General features: G+C 43.7%; 1 protein-coding gene across 9 annotated transcripts in view; it reads right to left on the reverse strand.

Annotated features, from left to right (window-relative positions):
* SLC9A8 (solute carrier family 9 member A8) overlaps nucleotides 1-26,011 on the reverse strand; it is a 72,693-nt gene that overhangs the window by 23,099 nt on the left and 23,583 nt on the right. For 8 of the 9 annotated variants that reach the window (XR_015555559.1, XR_015555560.1, XR_015555562.1 and 5 more), the window contains 6 exons: nucleotides 22,455-22,538; nucleotides 17,956-18,057; nucleotides 16,815-16,849; nucleotides 10,716-10,859; nucleotides 5,216-5,354; nucleotides 3,644-3,749 (listed from right to left, as the gene is read on the reverse strand). Coding sequence is in view for 5 of the 9 variants with exons in the window: in XM_087445127.1 (XP_087301253.1) it covers nucleotides 3,644-3,749; nucleotides 5,216-5,354; nucleotides 10,716-10,859; nucleotides 16,815-16,849; nucleotides 17,956-18,057; nucleotides 22,455-22,538 (610 nt within the window). In the remaining 4 variants the exon portion in view is untranslated. The remainder of the gene's footprint in view (nucleotides 1-3,643; nucleotides 3,750-5,215; nucleotides 5,355-10,715; nucleotides 10,860-16,814; nucleotides 16,850-17,955; nucleotides 18,058-22,454; nucleotides 22,539-26,011) is intronic. The other variant, XM_087445126.1, reaches the window with a different exon arrangement.

The raw sequence follows: 26,011 nt of genomic DNA on the forward strand, positions 1-26,011 counted from the left end.
CAGCCACGCCACTTTTGCCATGTCTATTTCATGAGGAGGAAGTGGATGCCCAGTGTGGTTAAGTCTGCTGTCTGAAGTTACACAGCTAATGAGAGGTGCAGCTGGGCTTCAAACCCACGTCTGTCCGGTGTTCTTAACAGCTTTTCTAAATGTGTGATTGAGGTAAATGATTCATAAGGAGAGTGTCCTGCTCAGTGGTGCTGGTAACCACTCACTCAGTCATTTGTGACAGTTAGGAAAAGCAGAGCACAGAAAGGAAGGAGGGGACAGCACAAACATCACCTTTTGTGCATGTACTCTTACCATGGGATCTGGAGAGGCTTCACCACACTCCAGGGCTATCCCACCCTTCCCTGAAAGCCCTGTACGACAAATATCCCACAGGCAGAGTGTGGGCAGAGCCGAACCCACCACCAGAGGGCGATGGGTGTGTCCTTGGCTTGCATGTGCTCTCTTTGGTCCCATTAGTGTGTGCAGCAGAGGTCCCTAAGGAAACGACACTCCTACAAACAGAAAACACTGCCTCTCTGAAGAAAAGATAAGAAAAACACCCCTTTGTTTTAATCACAAATTCCAAAACGACGCATGAACTATATCTTCGCCATCAGGCACTCAGTGTTCATCTAAAAGGGGTGGGGACGATTTAGAAAAACAGAGGTAAAAATAGCTAGGCTAGAGCCAAATGAAATGACTCACAGGTAATGTTTATGTAAGCGCCAAAATTCAGGAAAGATAAGGGAGGAAACTTGATGGCAGATACTGGCATGAAATTATCCAAGAGAACTGCTTTAGAATTAAAAACAAACAAAACCCTGAGGTTTACAAAGAGTTATCCAGTGAAAATGGCCAGAGTCCTCTCTGCTTCCTCCTTGGCAAGATCTGCTCACAGAGTACCCACGTTGGATTCCAGATAGTGATCTGTGGGAAGGAGAGTTCTGTCCAATGGAATCATTAAAAGCCACTGGGGACTTGCACTTTGCTCATGAAGAAATAATGGCTACACAAACTGCTGTCCTGCCATAAACAACTGGAAACCTGATAAAAGATATGAGGCAAAACTGTTCTCTGACATTGGGTGCTAGGCAGGGAGGACTGTGATTCCTGACGGAAGGGAAACAACAAGGTGGCCACTCCTGCCCCAGGCCCCAGCCCAGCTTACTTCCCGGACGCAGTTTCCAGGCTGAGGCTCTGGGAGAGGAACCCTAAACCGAGTCCAGCAGCGTCAGTCTTGCTGAGAAGAGGAGGCAGATGAGAGCTGGGCAAGGCCAAAGCAGCTAGAGCACCTGAGAGGAGGAGCCACCCAGAAAGAGAGCTCTGGAGAGCTGCAAGAGAGGCCCTTGAATCTTGGGCCAACACTGATCTGTCCTGGGGTGGGATGAGATTCCAAGAGGCTGGGGAAAGAACCTAAAAAGGAAGAGGCTGAACAATTCTCGAGGTGGACACAGGGCTGGGAAGAGTTTGTGTTCCCATCAGCCAGAGTGGAAGGACCTTGTTAACACATGAAACATGAGGTGGAGTCCTCAGAGGCGCGCTGCCCTAGTCCCTAGTGCTACTCTGGACCTGCCCTGACAAAGTGTAAAAGTAGATCTCAAAAGAATTAAACTGATTCTAAGAAATTTAGGTACGTGCCAGAAGAACGGTCATAACTCTATGAAGGAACACAATAAAATCTAGTACTCAACAACACAATAAAGTTCACAATGACTGGCATCCAATCAAAAATTAATAGGCAGGGCCGGCCCCGTGGCTTAGCGGTTAAGTGCGCGTGCTCCGCTACTGGCAGCCCGGGTTCAGATCCCGGGCACGCACCGACGCACCGCTTCTCTGGCCATGCTGAGGCCGCGTCCCACATACAGCAACTAGAAGGATGTGCAACTATGACGTACAACTATCTACTGGGGCTTTGGGGAAAAAAAAAGGGGACTGGCAATAGATGTTAGCTCAGAGCCAGCCTTCCTCAGCAAAAAGAGGAGGATTAGCATGGATGTTAGCTCAGGGCTGATCTTCCCCACAAAAAAAAAAAAAGAAAAAGACAATTAATAGGCAAGCAAAGAGCAGGAAAACATGACTTGTAAAAAGAAGAAAAATTAATTGACAGAAACAGACCTAGAATTAACAGAGATGATGGAATTAGCAAACAGGGACATTAAAATAACTATTATAAATATGCTCCATATGCTCAAGAATGTAGAGATAATTGCGAATAAGATGAGGAGGAGAAATGGAAGATATAAAAATGACCCAAAGGGGGGCCGGCCCCGTGGCTTAGCGGTTAAGTGCGTGCGCTTCGCTGCCGGCGGCCCGGGTTCAGATCCCGGGTGCGCACCGAGGCACCACTCCTCCAGCCATGCTGAGGCCACATCCCACATACAGCAACCAGAAGGATGTGCAGCTATGACAGACAACTATGTACTGGGGCTTTGGGGGAAAAATAAATAAATAAAATCTAAAAAAAAAAAAAAAAAAAAAAAAAAAAAAAAAATGACCCAAAGGGAACTTCTGTAGATGAATAATACAATGTCTGAAATGAAAAATACACTGGATGGGATTAATGGGAGATTGAGCTTAGCAGAAGAAAAAAATCACAGGAGAAAAAAAGATTAAAAAAAAAAAAGACAAAGCATACTGTAATTGGATTCCCAACGAGAGAAGAGAGAAGAACAGAAAAAAATATTTCAAGAAATGGGGAAAAATTTATCAAATTTGGTGAAAGCTATAAACTTACATAAACTATAAACCCAAGAAGCTCAATCAACCCTAAACAGAATATAAAGAGAACCACACCAAGGCACATCAAAATCAAATTGCCACACACCTATCAAAATGGCTAAACTTCTTAAAATTAAAATAAGTGTTGGTGAAGATGTGAAGCCGCCGGAACTCACTCGTACATTCTGATGGGAATGCAAAATGGTCCAGTCGCTTTGTAAAACACTTGGCTGTTTCTAATAAAATAAAAAATATACTCTTCTAATCAAGTAAAATATATGACCCAGCAACCTTACTCCTAGGTATTTATCCAAGATAAATGAAAATATGCATAGATATGCACAGCCCAAATCTGGAAAAGCCCAAATGTCCTTCAAATGGTGAATGGATAAATGGGGCTCAGCAAGAATGTATAACTACTGATGCATGCAAAAGACAGGATGTCTCTCAAGAACATTATGATAACTGAAAGAAATGAGACACAAAAGAGTACATACTACATGATTTCATTTATATGACATTTATATTCTGGAAAAAGCAAAACTATAGTGAAAGAGTACAGATCAGTGGGTGCCAGGGCCCAGGATGGGCCGAGGGATTGGCTGCCCTCAGCAGTCTGACCCCGTCCTTTGAGTGAAGGCCCTTCAGAGGCCTTGTTTTGGGAAAGAGGCAACATTGGAAGACAGATTTTGATCTTGCTACAGGACGGTGGGTAAAGAAAAAATGTCACTGTGACAACACTGAGCCCCTGGATGGAGCCAGGTCTAAATCCAAATGCATCCCTAGAGAGCCAGTAAATCTCCTTTATTGCTTAAGCTCTTCTAAGTTGTGACTGTTTCTTGTGATTGGAAAGTGACCTAAATGACATAACCTCTTTCACCAGGCAGGCCAACACGCCATCAACCCCAGCGCTTCAGTGGTCTCCGTCACTTACCCGAGAGTGAGATTCCTTCTGCAAGCCCATAAGGAAGATAAGCAAAAATGATCATCATGCCAAACTCCAAGGAAGGCGTTTTCCTCAAGTCAATATGCTTTAGCACGTAAATGACAATTGTCAAGGAAAAAGAATCAAGGGACAGTTGACGGGAGATCTAGAGAAGTCATAAAGCTGCTGCCTTCCAAATATATAAACAATGGATACAAAAGATTCTGCAACATCCCAAAGTAACAAATGAAAATTTGTCATTATGGATTATTTTCTTTGTAGGGAGACTCTTGTTTCAAGAAACGGAATCCGATAAAACACTAAGAAACGTTAATTCCCGAGACAAATGGTAGGGGAAAATTAAAATCAACCTAAGTCGACTCATTTGAAAATGCTGACTTGGAGGGCTGGGAGCGAGGTCGGGGCACAGCTGGGGCTGCAGACAGACAAGACAGCCCACACCGCCAGCCCCTTCCACGGCCACGTCACTCTTCCACCTCCTCTGACGCCATCAGATGAGACCACTAATGGGGTTTCCAGAACCCTGGGGTTCAGTGCCCCACTGACGGACCTTCTTTCCTATTCCTGGAGATTTCTAAACTCACGCTCCTGTGAAAGGAGAATCTTCTATATACTCAAATATTGTTCACATGCCTATGCTGGAGCTCATAGCACCCACTTATTCAGTCTCATTACAATAAATGCTTTTTTTGCTTTTTTTAAAGAAAAAGATAAATATAGAGGAAAATACTGAACTGGAAAAAGTCTTCTCTTTTCCATTCTGTTTATTGGTACAATATGAGAAGCTGTCAGCCAACTCAACAGAGCCTTTAGACTTCTGGACAAAGGAGTTGACGGGAAAATTCAACAGGATGGCAGACAAACATGCCTGTCATAGGCAAAAGAGGCTTTTCCGGCCATCTGTGAGACAAACTGCTCGTGGGGGAGGGCCAGGTGGCCATCTCCCTGCGACGCAGGCTTAGGCTTACGCAGAAATGGTCTGGGGCCGGTTTTAAACATGATGCATTTTCTACAGCAATAAAGGTGTCATTGGCCTCAATGTGTCTCTTTCCTTGTCTGGCTGGAAAAGCTTATGGGCTGTTAAGCAACAAAATCAGTGCAAATAACTTAGATGGAGCTCACTGTGAAAGTCTCTTTTCTGGTCCTTCCAGAGAAACACTTTCAGTGGGGTAGAGATTTTCTCAATTTGACATTTTCAAAGGAAATTAATTTCCAATTTTCTGAAAGTACAAAGTGAGACAGCGGAAAGTGAAATTCATCTGAATGCAGTTATCATACTCTGGGAACTGAGAAGCCTCCAAAACCAGATCTGATATCCAACAGTTGTACATGTTTTTTAAGCTTTGAAAAGTGACATCCTAAACTTCACATGCTAAATTTAAAAATCCTTGAGTTTAAATTAAAGAGTTCCTCAAACCAAAACTAAGCATAAAAATCCTTCTTCAAACACCACCTTAGACTAAAATTGGCCCCCTTAAGGAAGTGGAGAATATAGCTAGAGATTAATGTAATTAAGAATAATCTTCTCAGCCACGCGTGTTCATCATATTAAAAGGATATTAATGCAGAGATTAAGCCAGTGAGAGTGCCGAGCGCTGCTGAGCCAAAGAACATTTTGAGGAAGTAGCCAAGGGCTTGTAAAAATGTTTGCCACCCACTGACATCTGACATATTTTTTCTTGTTAAACCTTCAGCTGTGCTAGGAAATAAAAGAAAAACAGAAAGAAGTTAAAATGTTATAGACAAAAGTTATTAGAAACTAACTTAGAACTCAAAACTTATTCCTTGCTTATTCTTTCATCCATTCTATCATTTAATCACTTAGTCTAACATTTAATGGTTCACCTACTTTGTTCCAGGCACCATGTTAGTGTCTAGGGGTTCAGAGATGAGAGACAAGTCCCTGCCCTCAAGGAGCTCTACAGTCTAATGGGGGAGAAAAACAAGATGGGAGCTAATGACCATTGGGGTAAGGGCAGAGGGCTGTAGAAACACAGGGTGGGCATCTAACTCAGACCGCAGGGGCTCAAAGTAGGTTCCTGATAACATGTGGGCTGGGTTTACATTTAGAATACAGAAGAGTTAACCAGGGGAAGAAACGGGGGAAAGCACCCCAGGCAGAAGGAACAGCATGAACAGCATGTGCAGAGGCAGGGATCCAAGAATACGTGGCACATTGTGGAAGCATTCAATTACATAGATCAGTGTGGACAGAACATACGAACAGGATGTGAGGGGAGGGGGGCCAGTGGGGAAGACAGTGGCAAGAGATAAGGCAAGAGCAGCAGGCAGTGCAGGACCCGCAGAAGGCTTCTGAGGGATCAAGCTAGGGAGCCGGTATTTCCTCCTGAAGGCCCTGGGGGGTCATGGGGAGTGTTTTCAGTACAGGGCGGGATCCTGTGATAAAACCTGACACTGAGGCTGCAGCATGAAGTCAGATTAGAATGGAGTTGCCTAAAGAAGAAATGTCATTGGGTTCAGGCCAAGAGGGTGGATTTAGGAGGCATTAGGAGGAAGAATTCAAAGAACTTTCCTTTTACTATAACAGAACAAAGTAAAATGTCAGAAGCCATTATATTAAATTGTTAGTTTTATCCCCAAAGGGAAAACCATTCTACCATTAAAATGGAGTTATTCTCATTAAATATCCTTCCCCTGCTGATTTTACCTTTGGACTATCTCTCAAATTCATCCATTTCTCTCCCTTTCTCCCCTACTATCCTCTGTTCTAGGACTAATGCCTCACAGATCTCTATATCTATATCCTTGTCTTCCTAGGGACCAACCCATTCTTTACTCAGTGGCCTGAAAGACCCCTTTAAAATACCCATCTAATCAGGTTACTGGCCTGTTCAAAACCCAACAGTTTTCTGCTGCTTTTTAGGAGGAAGCCCAGTCTTAGCATGACCTGGCTCCCCTCCCCGCCATACCTCTCGATCCCATCTCCTCCTCATTCAGGGCGGGCCTCACTGTCACTGGCACCTTCCTGTCGGTCCTCTTTCACTCTTCCCTGGGTCCAGCTAACTCCCTAGTTTGTTCCTCAGAACCCAGGGTCAGTGTCACTTCCTCAGGGACACTTGCCCTGACCCCTTCACAGAGGCCAGCTCATTTACAAGCTCTCCTGGTGCCTGCCTTCTCCACAGTATGTGAAAACTAACGTCTCATTCCATGAAGACAGGCCTGTGTCCGTCTTGTTCCCTGCCATATGTCCAGGGCCTAAGGTAGAGCCTAGCACACAAAGGACACTTAATTAATTTTTGCTGAATCAGTAAATGAAACAAATAGTCAACAGTAATATTCAGTTTCATTTTTTTTTGTTTGTTTGTTTTTTTTGAGGAAGATCAGTCCTGAGCTAACATCTGCCAATCCTCCTCTTTTTTTTTTTGCTGAGGAAAACTGGCCCTGGGCCAACATCCATGCCCACCTTCCTCCACTTTATATGGGACACCACCACAGCATGGCCTGACAAGCGGTGCGTCGGTGCGTGCCTGGGATCCGAACTGGCGAACCTCAGGCTGCCGCAGCGGAGCGCACGTACCCAACTGCTTGTGCCACTGGCAAACTACTTGTGCCACCGGGCCGGCCCCTCAGCTTCATTTTTAATCAGCGTTTCATGAACTGGTATGATTTTAAGGCAGGATAATCTCTGATAAAAGGATAGCTTGGTCAAATAACCTCAGGAAGCCTTTCATGGCGATTCACAGCACAATACAACATAATAAAGCTTCTGAGATGTTCTGCAAAAAAAGAAATCTTTTTTTAAGCAAAAGTTTTCCAAACTCATCTGAATGCACGATCTCCCCCTTCCCGTTTCTTTCCCAGCAGAGCACAAGTAGAGCCAACAAGGGTTCTTACTGGGAAAGTGCTTTTGAAGGCTAGCACCACCTAGAGTTCCCAAACGGATCTGTGGACAACGTGCACAGTGTCCTGCCCCGCCCCAGATCACTACCACGGCTGGTACACCGGCTGCTGTCACTGCTTTCTTTTTACACAGGGGAGGCTGAGGCCCAAAGAAAGCGACTCACTAGGGGAGGTCACGCCACAGATGAACAGCAGACCCAGGGCGAGGCCAAGAGTTTCTAAACTCAAGATAAATGAAAGCAGAATTGGGACTTTCTGGCCTGGTAATTGTCTACATTTTATTTTTTCATATCATGTTTCCCACACTTTAAAGAACAAAAGACAATGCTTCTTTAGTATCAAATTTCACGAGCTGAAGCTATAGCTGGAGAGAATGAAAGGTTTCCTCTACAGCAATTATCATCAGAGTAAACTGTCATAGTAACAAATCAAAGCTAAAAATAACAATTAAAGTTAATGAAGAAACAGAAGAGACTTAGCTTTCTGGCAATTAAGAAAGTGGAAACATTAAAAAAGGGCTAATTCATTCACATATTCAGTTGCAAAGATAAACGTGTCAGATCACTTCGAAAATGGTCATTAATGAAGTATACTCCTTAAAAACAAGACAGGATTCTACCTTATAACCAAAAAAAGCTAATAATAGCCCCTTCCTGTACTGCAAAAAAAAAAAAAAAAAAAAAAAAAGGCAAGCCTACCATGCCCCCTTTCTCCCTCTTCTATCTGAAAATGTCAACTTGTCTGAGAAGCCTTCCTCAAAGCCTTCCTATGGTTGTTTCCCCCTCGTACTCAAGGCACTGTGTTCACTTCTCTATGAGCATCTTTCTCCCACCATGGACCGGGTTCAAGTCCAGCTGGTCTCTGAGCAGTGTCTGGCACATGGAGGGCCCTCACCAAATGTTGATGGCAGACGACCTGCCTTGAGCACGTCTGGAGAGTCAGAGAGGCTGGACGGGGCTTAGACCAGTGATTGCTACCCAAGCCTGTGGACCAGCAGTGGTGGCAGCGGAGGCTGGACACTATACATGCATGTGGTCCACAGATCCAATTTTGGGAACTGCCATCATAGGTGATCTTGGCCTTCAAAAGCACTTTTCCAGGAAGAACCTTTGGCTACTTATAATGACGCCATCATTTCTCATTTTAAAAAGAAAATATCTCATAATCTTTGGCCTTTTTGTGGCAAAGAGACCTGGAAAAGCTCAGAAAAGATCCTAACAGATTAAAAAATAAATAAATAAATTAGAGACAAAGCAGTTGAGTTTAGATCCTAATGCACAAAAATAACTCATGATGTCATCTCCAATTTCAGCAAACTTCTTTATCACAAATTTTCAATATGCGCAGCCAGGACATGAGATAAAAGTCAAAACCAGAAAGCTAAGAAGCCTTCAGAGTATGTCTGAAATAAGAAAAAATATTGCCATCAGGTTTTTTAAAGGTCTTATAGCATGATTTTTGATAATTTCCTAATAAAACTACAGAATTTTTGCCAAGAGAAATGTAAAAAAGTCAATAATAGGGAGCTGGTTAACTAGGTCACAGTAAATCCACAGAAAGGATAATTTGTAACCAGTAAAATGATGCTCTAGAAGATTATTTTATTAACTCTGTTCAATGGAAAAGTTACAATACAGTATATAGGCTATAAGCCCGTCTAAATAAAATATATGTATACTTCTACCAAATTGTTAACCATAATTATCTCTGAGTAGTAACAACGCATCTAATTTTTCATTTTTTGCTTGTGTGTTTTCTAAATTTTATACGAAGAATATAGTACTACTTTTCAAATAATAAAAATATTTTAAAGTTTGTTTCGTTTAAGGTCTGTTGAGCACCTCTTGCAATCAAGCAATATTTGTAAATTTTTCCTGCAGAAGTGGGATAAAAACAGGGCAAACACAGTGAAACAATAACTGGGGGCAGGAGCAGAAGAGGAAAAGATCTCACATTAACCAATATCAGATGCTTTTCATAGTATATTTAACCATTCACTCCTCAAATCCAGCCCTAGGCAGAGGCATTCTCACTCTTACTTTACTGTGGAGAAACCTGTGGCTCAGAGAGGTGAAGGAGCTGACCCAGGGTCACACAGCTATGAGTGGCATCAGCAGGACTTGAACCCAAATCAGCAAGACTCCAAAACCTGGGCTCTTTCCGCCATAAAATGTTGTTTTAGTCCCACACACGAGTTCTGAAGGTAGTCTATTAGGAAAATGCTAACTAACAGCAAGTGGTTTTGCTTGGCAAGGACTTCCACAACAAAGGAAACAAGTCAGTATTCAGATAATGGAAATTCTGTTCTCTAACAGAACACAGACTGGCCCGTAAAATTCTCTTAGCTCATCTCTGATACACTGTCCAGGGCTCTTTTCTCTAGCTGCTTTGACTGTCTGTGCCTTCTCTGTTTTCTGGCAAAAGTGTTTGGGTCTCCTGCCCACACATGCTAATGACCACCACAAAACACAGAGTTCAAGGGAACAGCCCTGTAGCAGATAACGCATTTGAGATTATCTTAAATTCATTTCATTTTCCCAATGACTTCTTGACATTTTATGATTCATCTTTAATTTCTCAGATCCTGTCAACTAGGACGGTAATACCAACGAACACTTGGAAAAGATCTCCAGTTTCCAAAGTAGCTTGCACACAATAGCTTGGGGCGGGGGGGGGGGGGGGGGGGGGCCTGTTAGTCACACTACCTTCTTTTACAGCTGTGAAAATGAAGGTGACCCGCAGCAGCCCCTGAGGGGGAGAGCAGGGCCTCTGTCTATTGCTGTCGTCTGCTACAATGTTGCCCAACCACTGATCCCTCAACTGGCTGCTCCATCATCATCTGGGGAATTTATTAAAAACCTAAGTTCTTGGGACTCACCCCAGACCAAATGAATCAGACACTCTGAGGGTGGGGCCTGGGAATGCCACATTTCCTAAGCACCCCCAGTGATGCTGATGAGAAGCTGGGCTCAAAACCAGTGCTAAAAGGCAGGTCATAAAAGGTGGACTCTCCTCTCCTAATCCCCCCCAGGCCTTGATGATATTCCTGGGGCATGTCAAGGCTTGTTGGGACAGAAAGATGGAGAAGTGGGTGAATCAATCACCCAGAGGACAAGCAACTGTAGACACAGTGCATGGAAATATTTGTCCCTTTGTTACAGGGACCTTCACTTCCATCACTTGAAGAAAGCGCACTCACTTGGTCAGGACAATGGAGACTGCATCGTTGAGAATACTCTCTCCAAAAACCAGCATGTTGAGCACTGGGTCCACGTGAAGTGCATTGAAAATAGCAATAGTAGCCACTGGATCAACAGCAGAAATTAGGGAGCCAAATGCAAAACTGTAAAGAAGACAAAAGGAAGGGGTAATTCTGTATCTTATCACTTGGCCCACACAGTAAAACACTGAAGTCAAAGCCTGTATACTTGATATAACATAATGGTATACACTGTAGCTAAAGCAACTACAGAAGGTGCTGTATCTTTTTCTACTTACAATATCTGCTAACTGGCATTGTGGGTGGAGCAGTGAAAGGCCCACTCTAAAAGCTGTTGTTAGGAACGGCCCGGTTTTCCACCGTAAGTACCAAGGCTTTGTTTTGACCACCGATAGATGGAAGACTTTTGCTTAAATACATTACACACTTCTTTTTTTTTTCTCTTTTAATTAATTAATTAATTAATTTTTATCCCCAAAGCCCCAGTAGATAGTTGTATGTCATAGCTGCACATCCTTCTAGTTGCTGTCTGTGGGACGTGGCCTCAGCATGGCTGGAGAAGCGGTGCATCGGTGCGTGCCCGGGATCCGAACCCAGGCTGCCAGCAGCGGAGCACACGCACTTAACCACTAAGCCACGGTGCCGGCCCCATTACACACTTCTTAGAGCTGCTGGAACCATGATGGCTCGGGGGCCTTCCCCAAATGGCCCACGAGCTCCTGGATCTGACCTCTGCTTTGCCCCTAGCCACAGTCTGTGACTGACTCCAGCCTCCACTCCAGATATGCAACATCTAAGAAAGTGCGGGGGGCCGGCCCAGTGGTGCAGCGGTTAAGCGCACGTGCTCCACTGCGGCGGCCCAGGGTTTGCGGGTTCGGATCCCGGGCGTGCACCGATGCACCGTTTGGCAAGCCATGCTGTGGTGGCGTCCCATATAAAGTGGAGGAAGATGGGCACTGGTGTTAGCCTAGGGCCAGTCTTCCTCAGCAAAAAGAGGAGGATTGGCAGATGTTAGCTCAGGGCCCATCTTCCTCTCACACACACACACACACACACACACACACACACACACACAAAAGAAAAAATAAGAAAGTGCCAAAAGTCAGCAGCAACTCCAGTGTGCTTCAGAGGACGGGTGGCTTGGGTGGCAGATACCAGCACCAGTGCTGCCTCCCACCAGGCCAGCAGCTCTCACTGACAGTACCCAGGGAGGTCTAATTACCTCCAACAAATATGTACTAATTGTCTAATATGTTTCAGGTACTGAGGCCAATGATAACAGCAGACCTTTATGTGGCACTTACCATGTCCCAGGCACTGTTCTAAGCACTTTACATAGAGTTAACTCAATAACCCACACAGCAACGGGCGAGATGGTACTAGTACTGCCCCAATTACATAGGAGAAAACTGAGGGACAATGAGGTTGAGTAACTTGTCCAGGGTCAGACAGCTAACAAGTGGCAGAGCCAGGACTCAAACACAGGCCGTCTGGCTCACAGTCGGTGCTCCTAACGACTACACTGGATACAGCAACGTCCAGAGCCTAAGACCGATCTAGCAAATGGCAAGCGTTACCCAGGAAATCAGGGTGACAAGAGAGAGTAACCGGGTGGGCGGGGTGGAGGTGGCCCATTGAGATCGTGTGGTCAGGAAGAGATGACACACCTGAACAAGCAGGTACATGCCAAGAGGCAGGCGGCCAGGCCAGGATCTGGGGCAGCGGCAACAGCAAGCTAGCTCTGAGGCGGGAGCAAGCTTGGTTGCCTGAGAGAGAGAAAGGTGAGTGTGGCAGCAGCGCGGGGCAGGCAAGTGAGATGTCAGAGGCTGGGGAGGGAGGCAGGGCCGGACCACCCTGTGGGGCCTGTGGGCTACCTGAGGAGTCTGGATGATTTGTTCTTTCAGCCCATTTGTCTTTTTTCCCCTCAGTGTTCTTGCAAGCCTTCTATTCCTTCCAACTGCTATGCCTGGCACTTGCTTTCTACCCCAGCAGAATGGTTAGGTCTGCTCTTTTCTACAACACACGGCAAAACACGGAGCCCCAAGGGGCCAGGTCTGCATAGAGACATAAGCCAGACACTATCCACCTCGGCTTCCCACCCTCATCAAGCCTGCAGTCTAGGTGGGAAGAGGGAGCTGCTCAGCCTGGGGACGGGAGCACGCTCTGTCCACTCGACCATCACCCGCAGCCCTCGATGCACATCTGGTTCTGGGCTCAGGGAGAGGAGCACTGGCGGGAGCAGATACTTGGCTGCCTTGCCAGCTAACAGTTCTCTCCGTAAATCGATAATCAGGCATTCTGGTTTCCACGGTAGCTCCCTGTGTGTTTGATTAATGTAAATTCACGCAGGAGAGCCTGCTCACCTCAAGGAGAGCCTCCGAATCCAAGCTAAGGACCAGACCCCCACAGATGGTCTCTGCTTGACTAGTTCCCAGACTTTCCCTGTCCTCATAGAGATTGTACCATGCAATGAACTGTGACTTTACCTGCCTCTCACCCTCACTGCGAGTGCCAAGGGGATGGGCATTGTTTTGGTCATGGGTGTACTCCCAGGATCCATACTGAGCACAGCCCGCAAGATCTGTGGAAGGAAGGCGGGGGGGAGGGAGGGGGAAGGGAGGGGGGGAGGGAGGGGGGGAGGGGAGGGGAGGAGAGAAAATGTAATGCCACCAAACAGCTTCCAACCTGGGAGGCCCTGTTGTGTTGGCAGCTGGCCTTGAGGCCCTTGTGCTACGACCCAGACTCAGAGCTTCTTGTCTCTCCTCCTCTTCTTTTACTCCCACTCTCATCACCCATGGCAACATCACAGGGGCCTCGAAGGAAGAACATCTAAAAAGTGTGTCCTGCAGGGGAAGGAGATGCAAGGGAGGGGAAGCTGGGAGCCTTTAGTGCGTTGCGTGCTGACTCTGTGTGGCTCAGCTGGCGCCTCCCTCCATTCTCAAAACCAGTGCAGCAGAACGGACAGCCACGGTTCTCTCTGCTCGGCACCGACCCCCCGGTTTTGGTAACAGCACCTCAATTTTCCTTTCACATCTCCCCCACTCTCTATCCACGTAGTTGCGTGGGACTCCAGGCAGGGGACCCAAGCTCGGTCCACGAGAGCCATCGATAGGCATTTATCAGGTCATCGGGAACGAGGCTGGCCCTTTTGGCAGGGATGGCTGAAGTGAGGGTGATGTGAGCCCAGAGCCATCAGTGCTGCCACATGAGGCGAGTGTGCCCGAGGATGAAGCCAATCAGGGAAGAGCTGAACTGAGACACAGTGAGAGGGGAGAATCCTGACATCGTGGGCCCCTGGAGGCTGTCATGCCAGAAGCCATCACTCCGGGGATACTTCAGTTCTATGAACCAACAAACTTCTTTTTTTTTGGCTAAAACTAGTTTGTGTTGGTTTCAGTTGCACCAGAAGAGGCCTGCCTGATGTTCTTTGTCATAGTCCCTATGGCATCCTGAACTGGAAATCAGAGAACAAGAACCAGAAGATGATGAACGGACAGAGGGAGGGATAGATGGAAAGAGCTGTCTTAAAGCAAATACAGTGAAAAGGTAATTGTAGAATGTAGGTGGTGGTCATACGGGTGTCTGCTGTGCAATGCTTCACCTTTTCTGTATGTTCGAAACAGTCATAATAAAAAGTTGAGGGGAAATGCTTTGCATAAATCATCTAACACATTTAGCTTCGATTAAAAATCTAAATTGGGGCAGAGTATTTCTGACAGTGAATATGAACAGTCTGAAACATGAACGGCCTGAATCACCGAGAGGTCTGAATCCAAGGGGTCATTTAACCTTGCCATCAGCTGCTCCACTTCGCACCTTCATGACCCAGTTCCTTATTTTTCTTTTTTTTCCCCAAAGCCCCAGTAGATGGTTGTATGTCATAGCTGCACATCCTTCTAGTTGCTGTATGTGGGACGCGGCCTCAGCATGGCCGGAGAAGCAGTACACGGCCGGGATCCAAACTCGGGCCGCCAGTAGCGGAGCGCGCGCACTTAACTGCTAAGCCACAGGGCCGGCCCCCATGACTCAGTTCTTTAAAAGGCCAGAAGCCAGAAGTTGAACTTAAAAATGTCTTTTCTTTATTCTATTATCTCAAAAGATAGCAACACCAAGAAAACCAAAAGGAAACAGACCAGGATAGTGAAATAATTCAGCGTGTGTCTATGAGTAAAATCTCTCTCCAGCAGAAATATCACCAAAATAAAACCTGTGCAAGAAGGTTTTTTTTAGGTTTTCTATAGTGCAGAGGTCTGTGGGTCTCACGTTCGACCTGCACGTGTTTTGAAAAACTGAATAAACTGTCAACATTTGAAAACTAGAAAATTTCCTATTAAAATCTAGAAATCTGGCCTCTTTTGAAAAATTTTAAATATCTAGTAATTCTGGGCCCATAATGGTAACTACTAGGTGGAACTGAGAAGTGGCTGTCCCTTCAGACAGGACGTGCTCTCTGGTTCACCACTGTCCCCACCTCTAGACACACATCTGGTGCGCTTCCCTCTGTTAAGCACTCTGCCAGGCCCCGCAGCTGTGTGGGTTTGCGACTACTGGCTAATTCCCCCCGGAGTAGTCCCCGCTTGTGGGTCCCCATCTGTGGGACAGGCACTTTCTAACAGGAAAGGAAGTGTCTGCAGGTGGAGAGAGAAACTCTACTTGGTTCTTACGCTGCTTGTCTAAGGGGTAATTCTTTGACTCCTCTCCCCCTGAACATCCCAACCATAGGTTCACTTCAATTTCACAAGAATTTATCAAGCATCTTCTGTATCTCTAACCAGTTGCCCCCAAACAGGCTGAAGGCTTGAACGCTGCGACATTCCTTTACAACGAACTGGGTTTTGGGCATTTCTTTTCACTTGCAAAATACACTCATGTGCCGCTTAATGACGGGATATGTCCTGAGAAACGTGTCATTAAGTGATTTCAACATTATAGAGTGTCCTTACACAAACCTAGATGGTATAGCCTACTACACACCTAGGCTGTATGGTACTAATCTTATGCGACCATCGCCGTATAGGGTCCGTCGTTGACTGAAATGTCATGCAGCACGTGACCTAGAACATGCAGGGCATCAGTTCTGCTTTATTTCCAGCTCATTATGGAACAGGAATGTAACTTCTGCTACTTGTTTATACATCAAGACTATCCTACAACAAAAGCTCCGAAATTTATGTCCTTGGGGGAGGGGGAATGAGACTGTACTCAAAGCAGCTCAGAGGTTATCAGAGGCACATTTCCCATGAAAAGGGCTCCAAGATTCTAGTCCCCAGGTTGCTGCTAAAGGCTGAAAGCTCTGGCTGGCTCAATGGGAGGCAAGCTCCCCAGCCACGCCACAGGACAGAACCAAGCACTGATGGTGGATGTAGACACAGAGCAAGGCTGCACACTTGCTGGACTTTTCAGAGACGGAAAACTACGCCGCATCTGCTTGAGCACTTTTTCAGCTCTAGATCTAGAGCTTCCTTCAGCTCTAGATCTGAGAGCTCTCCTTCCGAGAGCTGCCTAGGTTGCTTCTTGCTAAGCCGATTATGGAAATTCCTGGACTGGCTCCTAGACAGCAGCTCTGAGTCCGCACTGGGGTAGCTTCAGACTGAGGAGGATATCCACAACAGAGCCCTTGGCTGTGCCTGCTTCCTCCACCCTACCCCAACCCCAGGCCTGGTGGGAATCCCAGAGTAAAGATTCACACCTCACTTGCCCTCCATCTCTAATCTATCCAGAAGGTGACTTGTCATTACGGCCACTGAAAAGCTGAAGATGGCTCAATAATAAAAGGACACTGGTGCAGCTTGTAGTGTGTGTGAGAGGGGTAGTTAACTGATCAGAGTTATTCCCTCCAAAGCTTAAGCTAAATCAATCCTTTCAATCAGCAGTGCTCTGATTACAGATCTTCAAAATTCCTCAATTTTGATTCATTTCAGACACACAAATTAATTCAGAATAGATTCTACAGCAGGAATCATCAGCAAAATAAAAAGAGAGACAGAATAGAGAAGAATCACGCCCAGGAATCAACGTGGAGAGAACTTTCCCAAGGCTGAAAAGTGGTCACAAGGCGTTACAGTAAGAAAGATTTACCTGTCTGTCATGTTGAGTTTAGAGATTACATCAGCCTGTAAAATAAAACACACAAACACAGAGACACAAAAAAAAACCCCTGGAGAACAGCCAAGAAGATTAAAATGTCCATTAGTGCTTTATTATAAACTAATAAGGACATTAATCTTCAGTCCCCAAACCACTTGAAAAATAAAGAAAATTCCTAAGTTTTAGGTTAAGCATGCATTTGATCATCATACATCAAAAGTATGGAAAAGAATGCTACTTTTTTCAAGCCAAATTAACTATAGTTTTCTTCTCTAAAGTTTCTTCCCATTTGATACTAGAAGCTGAGCGATGACGAAGGTTGCATGACAGACAGATTTATTCTGGTGCCATCAAGGTATCTAAAGGTGAAATCAGATGGAATGGGCTTTCGTCTATAGCTATCCAAAGAAGCAAACACTTCTGACACACACAAGAGAAATCTGCCGGTCACCCAGATGCCTGATCCCTAGTCTTAGTTTACAGAACTCGGGCAGGCAAACTTTCTGGAGCTGACACTAAATGAAAATAACTGTGACATGCACAGATGTGCATAATGCAAAACTACAGAGATTACCTTCCTAGGCAGGTTTGGTTTAAATGAATTCAAATTAATTTGAACTCAAAGTACAAAACACCCAATTGATGACACTGGGAATTGGTTTAGCAATGGCAGAAAATTCAGAGTATACAATTCTACAGGTGGACGGCTTAGAATTGAGTGAACACATTCAGGATCATCTTTGATTTCTAAAACGCAAATTTTTATTAAAAAAACAGCATTTAACTCTGATTCAGTCTACCTGACAACACAACCGATATTGCTACAATTTGAAGATCTTTACTGCTTTTCTTTTAGGTATTCCAACTTAAGACGATAGTGGTTTGCAAATAAGATCAAATACTTTCAGGGATTATGAAAAAGATTCACTCAGTTCCAGACACCAAAGCTCTTTGAGGACACTTACAGACAACATTAGCCTGCCTTCACTGTGCCTCGTATTTGGATTTCCTTCCGGAAGAGCATTTACCTTGAACGTAACACCCAGGCCCCATGAGGTGTCCCCATTCCACCTCCCTGCACTAGCTCTAAGAGTGTAAGATTTTCAAAGCTTTTCAAAGATGTTTTTCTTACCTGACCGAGAAAATAAATTCCTCCACCTACTACAAAAGCAGAAATTGCCGTACCAAAAACAGCAAATAGGGTGATGGAACCAATATTTTGAAAGAAGTTACCCTGTTTGAAAGAACAGAAATGAGAGAAATGATTAGAAAAGCTGGTTCAGCCAGTGAAGGCACAGACCCCCACTCCTGGCCCTCCTCACACGCTTGATTCTACGTAAAGGGCACCATCACCCACCCTGTTGGGCAAGCTGGAAACCTGGGAGTCTTCCCTCACCCCCACACCTAATGGCAGAGCCAAGCCCTGTGGCTTTTACCTTCCCCACATCACTCACATCTCCCTGCTTCTCTCCATCTTGTCCAAGCCGCCATCATCTCTCCCCAGGACCACTGTGATAGCTTCTACCAAGTCTCAACCATTCCTGGCCCCTTGCCCTCACTCTCCAAGGGCTTCCAGAATCATCTTTGCAAAAGACAAATCTGATTGTGCTGCCTTCACTCTGACCCCCACTTGCACTCGAAATGCAGCTAAAACCCAACCAAAGCCTGGATGGTTTAACCCCTGTGATGGCCTCTAACCTCCCCTTTGTACTGGGTTCCAGTCACACTGGTGGCTTTTTGTTCTTCGAACACTTCGTGCTCCCTAGGTTTGGACCACTCTTCCTTCCTCTTTGCTTGGTGAGCTTTAATCATCCTAAGATCTCAGAACATTTTGACTCTTCCTGAAAGATACCTTCTCTGATCTCTTAGCCAGGTCAGATCCTATTCTATCCTCTCAAAGCACAATGACCCTCTCCTGGTAGCAAGTGACATGGCTGAAATTTTACATTTATTTATCTAACTATTTGACTGATGTCTATCTTTCCCACTAGGCTGCAGGCTCAACGGCAGAAATGACCACATCTGTTTTTGTACAACACAGTCACTGACATAATGCCTGTCAGATGGAAGATGCCCAATGAATAGGGACTGAAGAAATTAACTGTGTTTCATGTCTGATCAAAGTTTATACAATATAACTTTTCATTTAACTAAGAAAAGGTGCATTATTACAAAGAATGTCAAGATAATAGGTAATACTATCAGAAACTCCTTTTTACTGTCCAGGTCTTTTCAACAATTTTATTCCACTCTATTAGTATCATCATCAAATATGACAGATAAAATATATTTCTACCTATACTTTACCGCACTTAAGAGAAAATATTAGTCCAAGTAGCATGGTAATAGCTTTCAAATTTCCATAAAAGTAAGAAAATTAAGCTATTTATTACAATCCTGTGGACTCCACTTAGGAACAACACCAGGAAAACTTGATGATCCCTGACTGTGGGCATGGACCAGAAATCCCATCTTTTTGCTCAGAAATTGTCAAGCCACAGACAACGGGAACTGATATTTTAAAGCTCACTTCAAAAGAGTGTCCTGAGCTCAGCAGCGACAGCCCCATTAGGCCTATCTCCTTCAGAAAGTTTCTTTGCTTCATTCGTTGCGATTCTGATTTGGCTACCCAAAATCTGACATTCAATTACTTTGTGTGGCATATTAATCTTTAGCACACAAAGAACTCTAAAATAACTCAAGGCAAACACAATGATTTTGTTTGTTCTAAACAAAAGGCTTTCATCTATGATGGGGCCAGCCCCGTGGCTTAGCGGTTAAGTGCGCGCACTCCGATGCTGGCGGCCCGGGTTCGGATCCCAGGCGCACACCGACGCACCGCTTCTCCGGCCATGCTGAGGCCGCGCCCCACATACAGCAACTAGAAGGATGTGCAGCTATGATATACAACTATCTACTGGGGCTTTGGGGAAAAAAATAAATAAGTAAAATTATAAAAAATAATAATAATAAAATAAATAAATAAACAAAAGGCTTTCATGTATGAGTTTTTCCTTGTAAAGAACTGCTTTGTTATTTAAAAACAGATTAAACTAAGTCTTGGTCTGTTTACAGGAATCTAATTCTGATTTAATCTATGTAGTTGGTTAATATTAATCTAGATATTGAAAATTTACCCAAATTCAAGTTACCACAGTACAAGAACTTCCCTTTGCACATAAAGCAAATTTATCTGTTTCTCTCTGACATAATTAATGTCCTAATCTTTATCCGATATTAATAATTTAAAGAAAACAGCTATCTACCTAATGCATATCAACTGATGATAATCTTACTGAAACTTTTATTTCAAGTCCAAACTTACATCAGCAAATACAGCAATACAGTCACATGTCGCTTAACAATGGGGATACATTCTGAGAAATGCGTCATTAGGCGATTTCATCGTTGTGAAAACATCACAGAGTGTACTCACATAAACGTAGATGGTATAGCATACCACACACCTAGGCTATATGGTACTAATCCTATGGGACCACCATCGTATATGCGGTCTGTCATTGACTGAAAACATTGTTGACTGAAATGTCATTATGCAGCACATGACTATTAAAATAAAACATTCAAAGTTGACTTCCTATCTTCTTTAGGGGAGGGTAGAAAGTGGACAGAAGTCTCTGGATTTGAATTTCCAATTCACATTCGTCCCTTTCACATAAATTGTCACATTTTCTGCTGGAAAGCCAGCTTTAAAGAAATGTTTTTCTAAGAAACTATTATCTTCTTCAAATTTTGAACAAGTTTATTTACCCTCCGTCCAAAAAATTAGAAAATAAAAACTTTACATACTCTAATATAATAATTAAAGTGTCATGTTTTAAAGTTCAAGTCAAATCAATTTTTTAAAGATTTGTTTACAAAATGAAAGAATAAAAGACACTGACCTTCAATTCCTCAGTGCTTGTTTTCTTTTTAACAATTATCTAATGTCAGTAATGGTTCATAAGACTTGGGAATTTTTTTACATTAACCTTCCTTTTCACCTTTTTTCTTGGATAGATGTACAATAAAATAAAAACTTTTTAAAAAATCTGGACTGAACATCTTAGAATATTTTTGCTTTAGTACCCAGGTGGAAAATTAAAAATTTAATATGCATGTTTTGTACAAAAATTCTCTTGACAAATTTAACTCTCAAGTTCAATAAGTTGCTATTAATAATACAATAATATTTTTTATTATTATTTTAATTTAATTTTATTTTTGTTGAGAAAAATTTGCTCTGAGCTAACATCTGTTGCCAATCTTTCTCTCTCTTTTTTTTTGTCCTCCCCAAAGCCCCAGTACATAGTGGTATATTTTAGTTGTATGTCCTTCCAGTTCTTCTATGTGAGCCGCTGCCACTGCATGGCTACTGACAGACCAGTGGTGTGGTTCTGCGCCTGGGGAACTGAACCTGAAACCTGGGCTGCCAAACCGGTGAGAGCACCGAACTTTAACCACTAGGCCATCAAGGTTGGCTCTATAATAATATTAATAACACAAGGCACTAACATTTATTTAATGTGGTGGGTGGTGTTTTGCATACATTCTTTCATCTAGTATAAATCTCAAAGCAACCTGGGAGGTAGGGTTTTTGGGGATTTTTTGTTTTTAATTTCTACTCTACTCAAAAGGAACCCATAGGGGGCAGCGCATGATTAGACCTAGGTCTCTCTGGCTCCAAAGTTCAGGCTTTTTGTCTCTCCAAGGGCAGGCCAAACTCTAGTCCTTCCAACCTTCATAATTTTTTATCACATTCACAAAATAACTGTTGTATTACCAATATTTTAAGTTGTCACATTTTTATTTGAAAACTTAAAAACATTTATATTTAAAGAAAACTCACAGACAAGGAAAAAACCCATGCACACATACAAACTGGCTTAAAAGTGAGAAGCCCCTGCCCAGCAGAAAGAGTCCCACTGCAAGCTGGAGGACAGAGACCGGAAGTGCCAGGGCCAAGAAGAGTACCGGGCAGGAGCCAGTGACGACACTCTCCAGGGCCTCGCTGGGGAGCCCAGAATGGGTGGAGCAACTGTGGGACTAGGTGAATGGGCCAGAAGGAGCTAGAAGACTAAGGGGAAGGATGAGGCTCCAGCCTGGTAAGGAGAAGCTGGGCCAGGGAGAGGGAGGGAAGAAATGGAGACTGCGGGATAAGGGGAACATCAGCTAGGAGTTGAGGCCCAGGGCAGGGCACTGAGAGGAGAGACACTGAAGGATGGATGAGCCTAAGGAGGGAGAAGGGCCCCATATGGTGAGCTGAGAGAGTCAACAGGCCTGGGGCACGTGTCCCTGTCGTCCCAGGATGCAGTCTGTCTCTTAACATGTGTCAGTCTGTGTCTAATAAGAGGAGTCAACGTATCATCCGTGCACCACTTAAACTCACTTTGGCCATCTTCCTAGGCAAAGTACCCTCTATGGAAAATAGTAGCTGAATAAGCCACACTGCCTGGAACCCTGTCTGCTCCTCTCCACAAGTCAGACAGTACAGTCCAGCTTACCACGCACCCCCAGGGTGCACACACAGAGCCTCCACTGCTAAATTAACACCCCCACTTTGAAGGAACACGCCTCATGAACAGGGGAAGCCATCCAGACCAAAAACACTAATGCGTGTCTGAGTCTCACCTTGTGTAATGAATATCCTGACTCAAATATAATAGGTGGAAGCAACAGGAGGAAAAACATATTTGGACGAAACATTTCTTCTTCCTGTAAATATAAAATGGGTATTTTCAGAGGCATGGAATTTGTGTAACTAAGAAATAAATCCATCAATGAAGAGCCAAAGTAATAATTCTCTCAGGGCCTGGCCCAGAGGAAACATACAACATTTAAATGATGACCAGATGATAAAACCAAGCAGGAGGAGAGACCAAAAAAGAAAAACAAACCAAAAAATCCCCCTGCATTTAAAAGTGGAGGACAAGTGATTTTAAAAGGTGACCAACAGTATATATATATACAATGGAATACCACTCAGCCATAAAAAAAGACAAAATCGTCCCATTTGCAACAACATGGATGGGCCTGGAGCGTATTATGTTAAGTGAAATAAGCCAGAAAGAGAAAGACAAACACTGTATGATCTCACTCATATGTGGAATATAAACCAACACATGGACAGAGAAAACTGGACTGTGGTTACCAGGGGCAGTGGGGGTGGGGGGTGGGCACAAGGGGTGAAGGGAGTCATATATATGGTGATGGACAAACAAAAATGTACAACCCCAAATTTCACAATGTTAGAAACCATTAAAACATCAATAAAAAAAAATAAAAAACTCATTCAGAAAAAAAAAGGTGACCAACAAAAGAAATAGAATGAACTACTTTCAAACAGACAGTAGTATGCTTTTTATTCTTTACTGAAGAAAATTAATTTTAACGTAGAAAACATTTCAATTCAAATAAAATACTTTCAAAAACAAGTCCTCAAATTGGAGTCCTCCAGGAAAAATGTAACGGTAAGCCCTAACAACCCACTTAGAGGAAGAGTATACCCTACTCATGTTGAAAATAGCCCTGCCTGTTCTCTGCCTGTCACAGACAACTCTGCCCACCATTTTCCTAAATCTGACTGTAACGAAATAGTCCCCACCTGATTGCCCTTGTGATTTGGGACATGTCTATAAATAAAGTGAGCCCCTTGCCATGCTTTCAGATTCAAATATTAAGTACCATTATGAAAGGTATTTCTAGAATATGGCCATTTTTAGGGGGCTGAAATAATAATTTCATTTTCTACATTAATGTATCTAATTATTGGTGGATTTAAGGAAAATACATATTGGTCCTCAAACCCAAAAGGACTACGTGTAATACAGTCTATTTAGCACCACAAAATGAGGCCCTTTTTCATATGAAAATTTCTATGCCACAATCTTGACAGTCTGATTTCTTGTCAAATCCCTATTCAGAAGAATGACTAAATGTATTCTTACAAATGTACAGCTGTTACCATAAAGACTAAAATAACATTCAAAAAAGGCTCAAAATAGAAGCAAATGATGACTTCTGAAAATGCCTTATGAAGTTTTAAAATAACTGTCTATATAACAAACTCATGACTCAGACTGGGACCACGTGAAAAGAAATGGGCCGATCTCTGTGTTTTGTGGGGCAATCTATCCTCAGGATCTGTGCAGTGGGACCACTATGTCGGTCCTTTTGGAGTTTCAGAAAGTAAACCCCCATGGGAAAAAGGAGAACCCAACTGCAGTGGGTTGCAGTGTCCTCCAGCCCCAATTCACGTCCACCTGGAACCTCAGAATGTGACCTTATTTGAAAATAGGGTCTTTGCAGATGTAATTAAGAGGAGAATCCAGATGAGATTACACTGGATTAGGGTGGGCACTAAACTCAATGAGAGTGTCCTTGTAAGAGACAGAGAAGGACACAGAGAAGAGGGCCATGAGAAGACAGACGGAGGCAGAGATAGGAGTGATGCTGCCCTAGCCAAGGAATGCCTGGGACTACCAGAAGCTGGAAAAGGCAAAGAAGGATTCTCCCCTAGAGCCTGGATTTGCTCCCTAGGGGGAGCATGGCCCTGCCAACACCTTGATTTCAGATTTCTGGCCTCTAGAACTATGAGAGAATCAATCTCTGTTGTTTTAAGCCACCAGTTTGTGGTCATTTGTTACAGCAGCCAAGGAAATGCATACAGCACCTTACAGTGACTAGTGTTACAGAAAGGGCCCAGGTTCCCTTTGGCAACAACTCCCCCAAAATGGCCTGAGGTGATTTTAGATGGTGCTTGAGCAGGGTGTGTCAAATACTGCTGACCCACAGACTGCGAGAGTCAGCCCCTTCTGATTCTTTTTTCAATCCCAAGTAAGTCAAAGACACCTCAGCCTAGTGCTACGGCGTATATAGCCTCTCTCCAATGTGCTGATCTCCCTTTCTGATGGAGAGAACAGGCCTGACCTCAGAGGTTTCAGCAGGCATCTGTAGTACGTTGTTTTTATCATATTTATTTATAAAAAACGTTGATTTCCCACTTAAAACAGTATTATAATGTTTCCTTTAAAATAAATGTATATAGTATACCAATGTTCATAGCAGCATTATTCACAATAGCCCAAAGGTGGAAACAACCCAAGGGTCCACCAAAAAATGAATGGATAAACAAAGTGTGGTATACCTCCAATGGAGCATTATTCAGCCATAAAAAGGAAGGAAATTTTGACACACGCTACAACATGGATGAACCTTAAAAACATCACGCTAAGTAAAATAAGCCAGACACAAAAGGACAAATATTGTCTGATTCTATTTATATGAAGTACCTAGAATAGGTAAATTCATAGAGACAGAAAGTAGAATAGGGGCTACTAAAAAAAAAACAGAAAATACTAAAAAAAATAGAAAGTAGAATAGAATGTGGGGAGGAGAGAATGGAGGTGTTGTTTAATGGGTAGAGTTTCCGTTTGGGATGATGAAAAAGTTCTGGAAATAGATAGTGATGATGATTATACAACACTGTGAATTACTTAATGCCACTCAACTGTACACTTAAAAATGGCTAAAATGGTAAATTTTATGTTATGTATTTTATCACAAAAGCTTTTCTTTAAAAAACTACTACAAAAGTGTATATAAATAAAAAGCAAGTTGATTTAAAGAACTATATTAACATACGACAACACAGGTAGAAGGCAGGCCCAGGGAGACAGTTTGAAAACAGAACTTCATGGAAAGAAAACACCAAGCTCCTTCATTGTTTTCCTTATCTCCAGTTGCTCCCTGCAGCACCCACTTTCCAAACAGGTGTCCTGCTTTCCACAAACACCTGTTCCTCCAGGAAGCCTGCCCCAACTATCCCAGCCTAGAAACCTCGCCCTTTCGGAGGTCAAGCACTGGTTGCCTGGATGGCTCTTGAAGCACTTAACTACATTCATCACCCAACTTTGGTTCACTTGTCTGTACTATTAAATATATCACTATTATTTTAAAATGACTTGAAAAGTAACATCTGTTGAAAAATAAATTCAATAACACTGAAGCATATAAAACTAAAAGTGAAAGACCACCTCCCCTCCTCTCCTCAGAGCAGGGTCAACAACTCAAAAGGCCACCGGGGCCGCACAGCACCCCCGGGGAGCAGCTGCCGCTCGGAGCCTCGGATCACAGCTGGCCAGAATGTGGGCCTGCTGTTAAGAGAGCTTCTGCTTTTTCAAGAGAAG

This window comes from Ceratotherium simum, chromosome 21 (genome assembly GCF_057802395.1).
Source record: "Ceratotherium simum simum isolate JZ-2026a chromosome 21, ASM5780239v1, whole genome shotgun sequence".
NCBI classification, from domain to species: domain Eukaryota; kingdom Metazoa; phylum Chordata; class Mammalia; order Perissodactyla; family Rhinocerotidae; genus Ceratotherium; species Ceratotherium simum.